This window comes from Phyllostomus discolor, chromosome 11, assembly GCF_004126475.2.
Source record: "Phyllostomus discolor isolate MPI-MPIP mPhyDis1 chromosome 11, mPhyDis1.pri.v3, whole genome shotgun sequence".
NCBI classification, from domain to species: Eukaryota; Metazoa; Chordata; class Mammalia; order Chiroptera; family Phyllostomidae; genus Phyllostomus; species Phyllostomus discolor.
The window spans coordinates 50904489-50916410 of NC_040913.2; the positions used below are offsets into that span (position 1 = coordinate 50904489).

General features: G+C 43.5%; 1 protein-coding gene across 1 annotated transcript; it reads right to left on the minus strand.

Annotated features, from left to right (window-relative positions):
• Positions 1 to 5117: 5117 nt before the first annotated feature.
• MLNR (motilin receptor) lies at positions 5118 to 7374 on the minus strand. The gene is given in 6 exon segments (XM_028526324.2): positions 5118 to 5248; positions 5250 to 5682; positions 6390 to 6678; positions 6680 to 7146; positions 7149 to 7196; positions 7199 to 7374. Coding segments are annotated over 6 exon segments (1389 nt in total). The 5' UTR covers positions 7302 to 7374; the 3' UTR covers positions 5118 to 5199.
• Positions 7375 to 11922: the final 4548 nt, after the last annotated feature.

The following is an 11922-nucleotide window of genomic DNA, read 5'->3' on the forward strand; positions in this document are numbered from 1 at the left end:
TGCATGAGAAGAACACTCTCTGCTGGGGTGCAGAACAATTTTTCAAATATTTTTGACTATGACCCACAGTAGGAAAACATTTTATTTTGTGAACCAGGAAAGATACCACCAACATATAATTGAAACAAAGGTTTCACAATACAATTTACTTTTACTATACAGGATGTGCTGATTCTTGCCCATGCCTTCCCATTAGGGAAAAATGTGACCCATTGCACTGATTTCAAAATCCATTAATGGGTGAGACCAGCATTTTGAAAACAACCACACAGTGATCTGCTGGAAGGATGGGCTCAGGCACTCCATCTCAGGGACCCTTCGGTGAGGGAAGGGTGATTCTCCCTCAGGCCCACACCACATAACACTTAGATCACAGGAGAGTGAGAATTTGAACAAGAAAGCTTCAAGGACAGGTTTTTCTGTCTATATCTAAAATATTATATTACAAAAAAATATAGTAACATTCTTAACCATGACCTTCCCGTAGACTTTTCAAGTAATCTGAATATCTGCCCAACAGAGTTTAGGCTCTGCTGCCCCAAGTGGCTGCTCTCTGCTTCCACTATTAGGGAGAAATACATCCTAGGGGAGAGACTTCTTCACTGATCCGTGGGAGGGCAGAGTCAGAGAGTTAGGACACTTCAAGGGGACTTGAAAGCATCACCCTACTCAGCTAATCTAGTGCCAAAGCACAACTTTCTCAGCATGTTGAGTGATCCCTGTTTACTTGTACTTTACAACTGAGCAAGTTGTGACATCCGGGGGGCGCCATTCACACAGACCATGTCATGAATGAGGGCCTCTGGAAACAGGTTTAAGTTTCAAACTGTAAAAAACAAAACAAAGTTACACAGTTGTTGGTCAAAATGTCCAACATTCTCTTTCACCCTTGACTACATACATAGTAACCAAAACAGCATGGTACTGGCATAAAAACAAATACATAGATCAAGGAACAGAACTGGCTGGTGTGGCTCAGCGGATTGAGTGCTGGCCTTCAAACCAAAGAGTCACTGGTTGGACTCTCAGTCAGGGCAGGTGTCTGCCCTGCCCTGACTGAGGTCCCCAGTAGGGGGCGTATGAGAGGAACCCACACATTGATGTTTCCCTCTCTTTTCTCTCCCTTCTCCTCTCTAAAAAAAAATCTTAAAAAAAAAAAAGAATAGAGAGCCCAGGAATAATATTCAACAGACAAAGCAAGCAAGGAAGCATATGATGGACTAAAGATAGTTTATTCAATAAATAGTGTAAGGAAAATTGGACAGATATGTGCAGAAAAATGAAACTAGACCACCTCCTTATACCACACCTGAATAAATCCAAAATGGATTAAAGACTTAAATGTTAGACCTGAAACCATAAAAGTCCTAGAAAAAATAGCAAAATATTGGACATAGCTCATAGCAGTATTTTATCAGATATATCTCCCCAGGCAAGAGAAACAGAAAAAATAAACAAATGGGAGTACATAAAACTATTTTGCACAGGAAAGGAAAACATCAACAAAAATAAAAAGAAAACCCACAGAATGGGAGAACATATTTGTCAATACATCTGATAAGGGGTTAAAATCTAAAATTTATAAAGAACTTACAAAACTCAACACCAAAAACAAACAACCCAATTAAAAAATGAGCAAAAGACCTGAATAGACACTTCTCCAAAGAGGACATACAGATGACCAATAGACATATGAAAAGATGCTAAACGTCACTAACCATCAGCTAAATGCAAAGTAAAACCACAATGAATTATGATCTCATACCTTTCAGAATAGCTGTCATTAATAAATCAATAAACAAGTGCTAGTGAGGATATGTAGAAAGAGGAACACTTTTGCACTATTGGTGGGAATGCAGATTGGTGCAGCCAATGTGGAAAGCAGTATGGAGATACCTCAAAAAATTAAAAATGGATCCATTTTTAAAAATGGATCCATAAAAAAGGATCTCTGCCCTTTGACCCAGAGATCCCACTTCTGGGAATATATCCAAAGGAACCCAAAACACTAATTTGAAAGAACATAAGCACCCCTCTGTTCATTGCAGCATTATTTACAATTGCCAAGATATGGAAGTAGTGCAAGTGTCCATCTGTAGATGAGTAGATAAAGCAACTATGGAACATTGACACAATGAATACCATTCTGCCATAAAAAAGAAGAAAGTTATACCCTTTGTGATAGTATGCGTGGACCTGGAAAACATTATGCTAAGTGAAATAAATCAGACAGAGAAAGACAAATATCATATGATTTCACTCAGATGTGGAATCTAATTAATGAACTGAACTAATAAGCAAAACAGACTCATAGATAGTAGGATGATGTTAAGGGGTGGTGGAAGAATTGAGCAAAAAGGAAAAAGGATCATAGATATGGACAACAGTGTGGTGATTATGGTGTGCAGGGGAGTATAAGGTGACTATATGGTACTGGAAAAATAAAAAGGAAAAACTCTATTTGAATTAAAAAAAACTGCAAAAAACTAAGTTGCATAATTGTTGGTCAGAATGTCCAACACATTCTTTTTACCCTTAACTGCATCCACTGACTTGTGTTTTCAGTAAGAGCAGCTTTCCTGGTGGTATCTTAAAGACTGGAGTTCTTATTTAGACCTATCAATTCCTGTTTGGGAAATCTAAAACTCAGTTTTGTCACTACTAAAACAGGAATGATGGTAACACTCAGACACCAAGCTGAGGAGAATAAGGCACATTAAAACTCTTCATAAATGTCTGAAAGTCAGGTCCTGCTGCAGTTTTCTGTCCTCAGGCTTCTGTGCCCAGGTTTGCTTCCTCCTGGCCAATGACACTGGGAAAACTCCATGGACAGTGTTAGGGAGAAGTGGGTTGCAACAAAGTTGCTTATGCATAGTTCTGCAGGAGAGTACTGTGCCTGGACTTTGGGATTTGCTCTGAGCCAGGAAAGAGGTGGGACTTGGAACACTAGACCCAACCCCAAATTCCTTTCACTTGCTTCTAAAAATTGTTGCTGCCATAAATAAACATTACATAATTTCTTGGATCAGAGACTTCCAGCCAAGATGGAGGCCTAGGTAGACACACTGTGCCTCCTTGTACAACCAAAAGAAGGACAACAACAAGTTTAAAAACAAAAAATAACCAGAACTGCCAGAAAATAAAACTGTATGGAAGTTCAACATCCAAAGAGTTAAAGAAGAAACATTCATCCTAGGAGGGGTGGAGATGGGCAGCCAGGTGGTGAGGACTCAAGACAAGGCAGCGGTTAGTGAACCAAGTAGTGGATTTGCAAGAGGATAAACTGGGTGGAAAAACTCAGAAGCAAGACAGACTGTGCAAGCCAGGGTTCCAGCGCAGGGAAATAAAGCCTCAAAACCTCTAACTGAAATAACTCGTGGGGGTTGAGGCAGCAGGACAAACTGCCAGCTTCACTGGAGAGTTTTTTGGAGAGACCCAGAAGGTCCTAGAACTACACAAAACCACCCACCTGGGAATCAGCACCAGAAGGGCCCAATTTGCTTGTGGGTAGCGGGGGAAGTGACTAAAAGCCAGCAGAAACCTGAGTAAGCAGTACTGTTCCCTTTCATACCCCTCCCCTACATACAGCACCACAATGCAGAAAAGTGGGTTGGCCCTTTGATACTTAAGGCTCCACCCCTTACTACATAACAAGCATGCTGAGACAAAAAAAATATGGCCCAAATTAAAGAACAGATCAAAGCTCCAGAACAAATAAAACTAAGTGATGCAGAGATAGCCAACCTATCATATGCACAGTTCAAACACTGGTAATCAGGATGCTCACAGAAATGGCTGAGTATAGTCCCAAAATGGAGGAAAAAGTGAAGGCCATGCAAAATGAAATAAGACTAATATACAGGGAACCAACAGTAAAGGGAAGGAAACCAGGACTCAAATCAACAGTTTTGAAGCAGAAGGAAGAAATAAATATTCAATCAGAACAGATTGAAGAAACAAGAATTCAAAAAAATGAAGAGAGGCTTAGGAACCTCCAGGACAACTTTAAACATTACAACATCTGATCATAGGGGTGCCAGAAGGAGAAGAGGAAGAAAAAGAAATGGAAAACTTATTTGAACAATAATGAAGGAGAACTTTCCTAACCTGGCAAGGAAATAGACTTTCATGAAGTCCAGGAAGCTCAGAGTCCCAAAGCAGTTGGACCCAAGGAAGCACACACCAAGGCACATCATAATTACATTAGCCAAGATTACAGATATGGAGAGAATCTTCAAAGCAGCAAGAGAAAAAGAGACAGTTATCTTCAAAGGAGTTTCCATGAGACTATCAGCTGATTTCTCAAAAGAGACCTTGCAGGCAAGAAGGAGCTGGAAAAAGTATTCAAAGTTGTGAAAGGCAAGGACCTATAATATCCAAGATTACTCTATCCAGCAAAGCTATCACTTAGAATGGAAGGGCAGATAAAGTGCTTTCCAGATAAGGTCAAATTAAAGAGTTGATCATTACCAAGCACTTATTATATGAAATGTCAAAGGGACTTATATAAGAAAAAGATAAAAATATGAACAGTTAAATGACAACAAACTCACAATTATCAACAAATGAACCTAAAACAAACAAACAAACAAACTAAGCAAACAACTAGAACCGGAATGGATCCACAGAAATAAAAATCAAATGGAGGGTTATCAGCAGGGAGGTAGAGGGGGAAGAATGGGGGAAAAGTACAGGGAATAAGCAGCATAAATGGTAGGGATTTAAAAATAGTATGGGAAATGGAGAAGCCAAAGAAAGCATATGTATGACCCATGGACATGAACTAAGGTCAGGGAATAATGGTGGGAGGTTGGGTACAGGGTGAAGGGTAATAAAGGGGAGAGAAAAATGGGACAACTGTAATAGCATAATCAATAAAACATTAAAATTAAAAATACAAAAATTAAAAAGATATTTTCTTGGGTCAATACTGTCATTATCCTGGGTTCCCTGTATATACATCATTACATTTATATCCAAAACATAGAAACAAAATACATCTTTGATCTCATCTCTCTGTATCTTATTAAATGTAAAATAAGCAACCATATTTTCAAAGACTAGAAGAATGAAGACTTGTAAAACCTCCAAAGGGCACAACTGAGGAGGTAAATGAAAAAAAAAAAAAGAAAAAGAAAAACCAACAAACAAGCTAGAAAGATTGGTACACTTTCTTTTTGTACCTAGGTTGAAAAACAATCATGCTGACAAAGTTACTGGCCAATTTGCTAAATACCAACCACTTTCTAATTCCTCCCAACAGCATCAGTTCCCCCCTTTCAGTCCTTACGCTCTACAGACCTGTTTTCTCTGAAGTCCCAGAACTGTGGGAGGACACGATTTGGTTGGCCATGCTTGTGGCAGGCGTAGATATGCTGATGGTGGTGTCGGTGTAGCCAGCTGCATTTCCTCCCGTGGTCCCCTGTGTGTTTCTGCTCCTAATGAAACCTCTCTGTGTGGACTGTCTCCACCGCAGTAGTTTCCAAGCCGCAGCTCTGTACTTCTTTGAAATGAGGTTGTAGAGGATTGGGTTAATGGATGCACTTAAGTAGAAAAGTTGCAATGCAACAATGTTAAAGTACTGAGAAAAGTACATCATCTGAGAATCTTCTGTATTTATGTAAATGATTCTGCCAACGTGGAAAGGCAACCAACAAATTATAAATGCCAGAACCACCAACACTGCAAAACAAGACACAGGCACCAGAATTAGCTAAAGCGATGGAAAACAAAAAAGGGATCCCTGAAAAGCCATCGGAAGTAATAAGTAACAACAAAACAAATTCCATAAAGCTTTGACCTAGCCAAATCCCCAGCCCAGAAAACTACCAGACTGCAGACAGCATCTATATTTGCTTTAAAGCCAAATATTTGGCTCATGTATGTGTTATCAAGGCTGGACATAAAAACAGAAGGAGCTGTTTCTCCTAACAAGCTGGCAGGTTTCCTTCCCCACAGCCACTTTAAAGATGCCTACTCTCCTCTCTGTTGAAAACAACAACAACAACAACAACAACAACAACAACAACAACGTAACAGGTCTGCACAATCTTAATTTTGGAATAGGCATGGTTCACTTTAACCTTCAGGAAAACTTAGCATTAAGTAAAGAAATTTTAGCTTAATGTCATCTACCTTATCTTCTGAAGGATACTGTGAGATCCACATTCGCAGTATCTAATGGGGACAGGCAGTTGCCTTAAAAGCCTCCAATTTCCTGTCCCGGATCAGCCTGGCTCGCTGATCCTAAAGGCTCTGGAAAATCTTTGTTGTTTAGAGGACCCGAGTATCCTATCGTCAGAGACGCCTTGGGGACGTAGCTACGGGAGGTGCTAAGGTCTGGGGGACTAGCGGGTTGGTGTGTTTGGAACACATATGTCTGCACTTACGCAGGACGCGGACCGTCTGCCGGTGGCCCCTCTCTCGCCCAGAGACTGCCGGGCTAAGGAGCGGTCCCCGGTTCTTCCACAGCTCCCGCCCGATGAGTCCGTAAAGGACGCTGAGGCACAGGAAGGGCAGAAAGAATAGGCGGGTGGTGACCCACAGCATAACACGCAGCGCGCCCAGCTGGGCAGGACTCGGCCGGCACTCGCGGCTGAACAGTGCCGCGGCCTCTGTTGCCTGGCGCCACGACAGCGGGATAGAGTTAGCAGCACTCGAGAGGACCGGAGGGGCGACGCGTAGGTGGTGGTAGGCGCGTGGCGAGGGGAGTGAGCTGTGCGGTGGCTGTTAAGGTCTGAGAACGCGTTACGCCCGGGTCCTGCTCAACGCCCACCAGAAAGAAGAATGGCCCAGCAGATATCAGCGCCACGGCCCAGAGGGCTGCGATGAGCGCGCGGACGCGGGGCCGGGTGATGACCACGCGAGCTCGGAGCGGACGACAGATGGCGAGGTAGCGCTCGACGCTGAGCGCCGTCATGTGCAGCAGCGTGGCGTAAGTGCAGCCCTCGCCCAAGTAGAGAGAGAGGCGGCAGAGCAGCGGCCCGAAAACCCAGGGCCGCGAGCGCCAGAGGCGGTACAGGTCGAAGGGCAGCCCAAGCAGGATAAGCAGGTCGGATACTGCCATGCTGCCCAGGTACAAGTTGGTGGTGGTCCGCATCTCCCGGTAGCACCCTATCAGCAGCACCGTCACCACGTTGCCGCTTACCCGACGGCGAACAGGCCCAGGCACACGGCGGTCACCGGCACCAATGCCTCAGGGGGAAGGGCGAGCAGCGGTGCTGGTCGCAGGGCAGCCGCGCGGCCCACGGTGGCTCCCGCGCGTCCTCCTCGCTGTCGCTGGTGTTCCAGGAGCTGCCCATCGGTGCACAGCGGTGGGCCAGGAGCCTAGCGCATGGCCCTGCTGAAGAAGCGCTCCTTCTGCAGCTCAGCCCTTGCAGGCTCTACAAGAGCCCAAGCAGCACTGCCCAAGCAGCACTGCCAAAGGCTTGCCCCGCCGGAACTCCGGAACGCCGGAACGCAGCTCTGCAAGATCTGCTTTGAGGCGCTATCTATAGGGTGGCGCTCAGTCTCCGCCCCTGGCCGCTGCCCGCCCCACTCTCACCCTCTCCCAGGCTCGGCTTTTTCCAAGGCACTTTCTTCTCCACCAAAAGGAACAGGGCGGGGGAGGGGCCGCAGCGCACCAGCCCCGCCCAGTCCCAGGGAGCGATTTCTGAACCCTAGTGATGATGAACTCCAGAGCGCTGGCGCTTTTGTTGGTCTAGTAGAGCGGACATCTTCTGAGGGATGTCAGCTGGTGACTGCTTCCTGATGATTAGGGAAGATTGCTGCAGTACTAAAGAGTAGGGAAGAAGTTTAGACCAGAATCTAGAGTTCCTCCCGGGTTCTAGTTATGGCTCTACAACTGAGTGATCTTGGATCAGCCTCAGCCTTGCCAGGCCCAGTTCTCTTTTGTAAATTCTCGAGTGATGTTGGTATGGCTGACCAAAATAATTTCAGTCATCTCTAATTCTGAGATCTATGGGCATGATCATGTCTATTCATTTTAAAGAACAAGGCTTAAGCATTTACTTCTATATTTGAGTACTGAAACGGTGCTATATTGTACCTATGTACAAAGTATTTTACAAACTTAAAAACAGTAGTTTCCAACACAAGAAAGAACTGAATTCTGGGGGGGAAAGACTCAAACTGAGTCAATTCATGAGCTTTTAATGTCAATAGCTGACGCTGATTTAGTACCTCAGGATGTACTTCATTTAATCATGTCCTTAGGAGCTGGTGAGCAAAGTGGGATTCCGTTTGAGATCCACAACTGGCAGCAAGACACAGGACTGGGATTTCAACCCTACCCAGTGGGATCCAGGGCCTTCAGGTCTCATGAAGTTTCCACCAAACTGCCTGCGTGCCTCCAAGGTCATTCTAGCTTTGTGGTCCTCACGCAAAGCAACACAGATTGCTTGTGGAACTTGTCTGGGAGTTTTTTCATCTCTGTGTACATGGACATCGCATGCATTTCCCCACCAACATACTGTGGCTTAGATCCTCAACTTCTTTTTTAAAAAATATATTTATTGATTATACCATTACAGCTGTCCCCATTTTCCCCCATCATTCCCCTCCACACTGACACCCTCGCCCACCCACATTCCCCCCCCCTTTAGTTCATGTCCATGGGTCATAAGTTTTAGCTTCTACATTTCCCATACTATTCTTACCCTCCCTATTTTCTACCTACCATCTATGCTACTTATTCTCCATATCTTTTCCCCTCTCTCTTCCTCCCACTCCCCTGTTGCTAACCCTCCATGTGATCTCCATTTCTGTGGTTCTGTTCCTGTTCTAGTTGTTTGCTTAGTTTGTTTTTGGTTTTGTTTTAGGTGTGGTTGTTCATAATTTGTGAGTTGCTGACATTTTACTATACATGTTTTTTTTATCTTCTGTTTTCTTAGATAAGTCCCTTTAACATTTCATAAATAAAGGCTTGGTGATGATGAACTCCTTGACTTGACCTTATGTGAGAAGCACTTTATCTGCGTTTCCCATTCTAATGAAAGCTTTTGCTGGATAGAGCAATCTTGGATGTAGGTCCTTGCCTTTCATGACTTGGAATACTTCTTTCCAGCCCCTTCTTGCCTGTAAGGTCTCTTTTGAGAAATCAGCTGACAATCTGATGGGAACCCTTTTGTAGGTTACTGTCCCCTTATCTCTCGCTACTTTCTAAGATTCTCTCCTTCATTTTTACCATAGCATCACTATGCTAATGTAATTATGATGTGCCTTGGTGTGTTCCTCCTTGGGCCCCAACTTCTTTGGGGACTCGCTGAGCTTCCTGGACTTCCTGGAAGTCTATTTCCTTTGCCTAGATTGGGGAAGTTCTCCTTTATTATTTGTTCAGATAACTTTCCACTTGTTGGTCTTTCCTCTTCCCCCTTCTGGTACCCCTATAATTTGGATGTTGGAACATTTAAAGATATCCTGGAGGTTCCTAAGCCTCTCCTAACTTTTGTTGAATTCGTATTCTTCATTCTTTTCTGTTTGTTTCTTTCTTCCTTCTGGTCCACTCCATTGATTTGAGTCCCAGTTTCTTTTCCATCACTATTGGTTCCCTGTGCATTTTCCTTCATTCCACTTAGTGTAGCCTTCATTTTTTCATCTAATTTGTGACCCAAATCAACCAATTCTGTGAGCATCCTGATCACCAGTGTTTTGAACTGTGCATCTGACAGATTGACTATCTCTTTGTCGCTTAGTTGTATTTGCTCTGGAGCTTTGCTCTGTCCTTCCGTTTGGACCATTTTTTTTTTGTCTTGTCATGCCTGTTACATATGAAGGGCAGAGCCTAAGGTGTTCACCAGATTGGGGCAACCCACTTCGCTGGGTTGTGACACTGTATGTGGGGGCAGGGTCTGAGAGGGAACAATGGTGCTGGCTCCTCTGTCAGATTTCAATCCCTTCCACCACTTCCCCTAAGCAAACTGGGCCTTTCTGGTGCTGATTCCACTGTGGGTGGGCTTGTATACGTTCTAGGACCCTGTGGGTCTCTCCAATGAACTCTCCTGTGAGACTGGGAATTTCTCGGCACCTCAACCCCCAAAGGTGTTTTCAGTCGGTGTTTTGAGACTTTATTTCCTCATGCTGGGACTCTGGGTTGCTCCATCTGTCTCACTCCCCAGTTTTGCCTAGTTTATCTGCGTGGCAATGTGGGACCACCTGATCAGCCAGCTGCCTTGGGCACCGTAACCCGCTTCACAATCACTGCCTCACTGGGTCTGCCCATTGCCATTCAACACGTGCCCGGGGTCTGCCAGCTGCCACCTGCACGCCCAAGGGCCATCCACTGAGGACTTGCATGTCCAGGTTTGTCAGTTGCTGCCTTGCACGCCTGGTGCCACCACTTTTTTTGCCGTGACCCTTCTCTGCTCCACTGCATGACTCCGCCCCTCCTATGGGTCTGGATGAATATGTCTATTTTAACTAACTCCTTGGTTGTTGGACTTCCATACAGTTCAATTTTCTGTCAGTTCTGGTTGTTATTTTGTTTCTAAATTATTGTCCGTATTTTGGTTGTGTGAGGAGGCACAGTGTCTACCTATGCTTGCATCTTGGCCAGAAGTTTTTCATCCTGGCCCTTTTAACTAAAAGAGGAAGGTCTCAATTCAAACAGTTGATAAAAAGAGTTAAAAGCAATTCAAGTAGAATCAACATCTAAAGAATAACCAGCCCTAGCCAGTGTGACTCAATTGGTTGGAGTGTCATCCATAATCAAAACATAGTAGGTTTGATTCCCGGTCAGGGTACTTATCTAGGTTGTTGGTTCAATCCCTAGTCCAGTTGCCTTAAGGGAGGCAGCCAACTGATGCATATCTTCTTGCATTGATAATTCTCGGTCTCCTCCCTTTGTCTCTCTCTAAAACAGTGAAAAATGTCCTTGGATGAGGATTAAGAAAAAAAGTACAACCAGAATTTTCTTTGAAAACATCTGATTACAACAGTCATGAGCAAGTTCATCAGACTTTTGTGAGCAAGCTTGAATTTTGTTCCAATCAATAGGCTTTGGGAAAGCCTTGGTATTATCTGATTACATACTAAATCAAGACTACAACAATCTAAAGATTGTTGTAATGCAGCCAAGAGTTCCTGTTACTTTCTACCAAAAATTATGTGTATTGATCCATTCAAAATACGTGCACTCTGTAAATTTTAACTGGTCACCTACAAGGGGGATCCCCAAAATTGAATTTATTTATAAAAATTGTATATTTATTCTTGTTTAAACTTCAAGCACCTTCTAAGTATTTTCCATTTGATCTAATAAACCTATTGATATATTTTTTCTTTTTTCAGCTAATAACAAAAATTTAATGTTTTATTGTTTATGCTATTACAGTTGTCCCAATTTTTCCCCCTTCCACTTGTTCCCCACTTCCATAGTTACTCCTCACACCATTGTCCCTGTCCGTGGGTCCTTCATATATGTTCTTTGACTAAGCCCTTCACTTTCTTTCAGTCAGTCCGCTCTGCCCTCCTCCCCTCTTGCACCTGTCAGTCTATTTCATGATTTTATGCCTCTGGTTCTATTTTGCTCTTTAGTTTGTTTTTGTTTCATTAGATTTCTCTTGTAAGTGAAGATTACATATTTGTCTTTCATTGTCTTATTTCATATAGCATAATAGTCTCTAGTGCCATCCATGCTGTCACAAAAGATGGGAAATCTTTCTTTTTCTCTGCTTCATAGTATTCCATTGTGTAAATGTACCAGTTTATTAATCCACTCATGTACTGATGGGCACTTAGGCTGTTTCTAAATCTTGGGTATTGTAAATAGTGCTGCTATGAACATAGAGGGGCATAAATTCTTTTGATGTGGAGTTTTTGGAATTCTAAGGGCTATTCCCAGCAGTGGAATCACTGGGTCAAATGGCAGTTCCTCTTTTAAATTTTGAGGAAACTCCATACTGTTTTCCACACTGGCTGCACCAC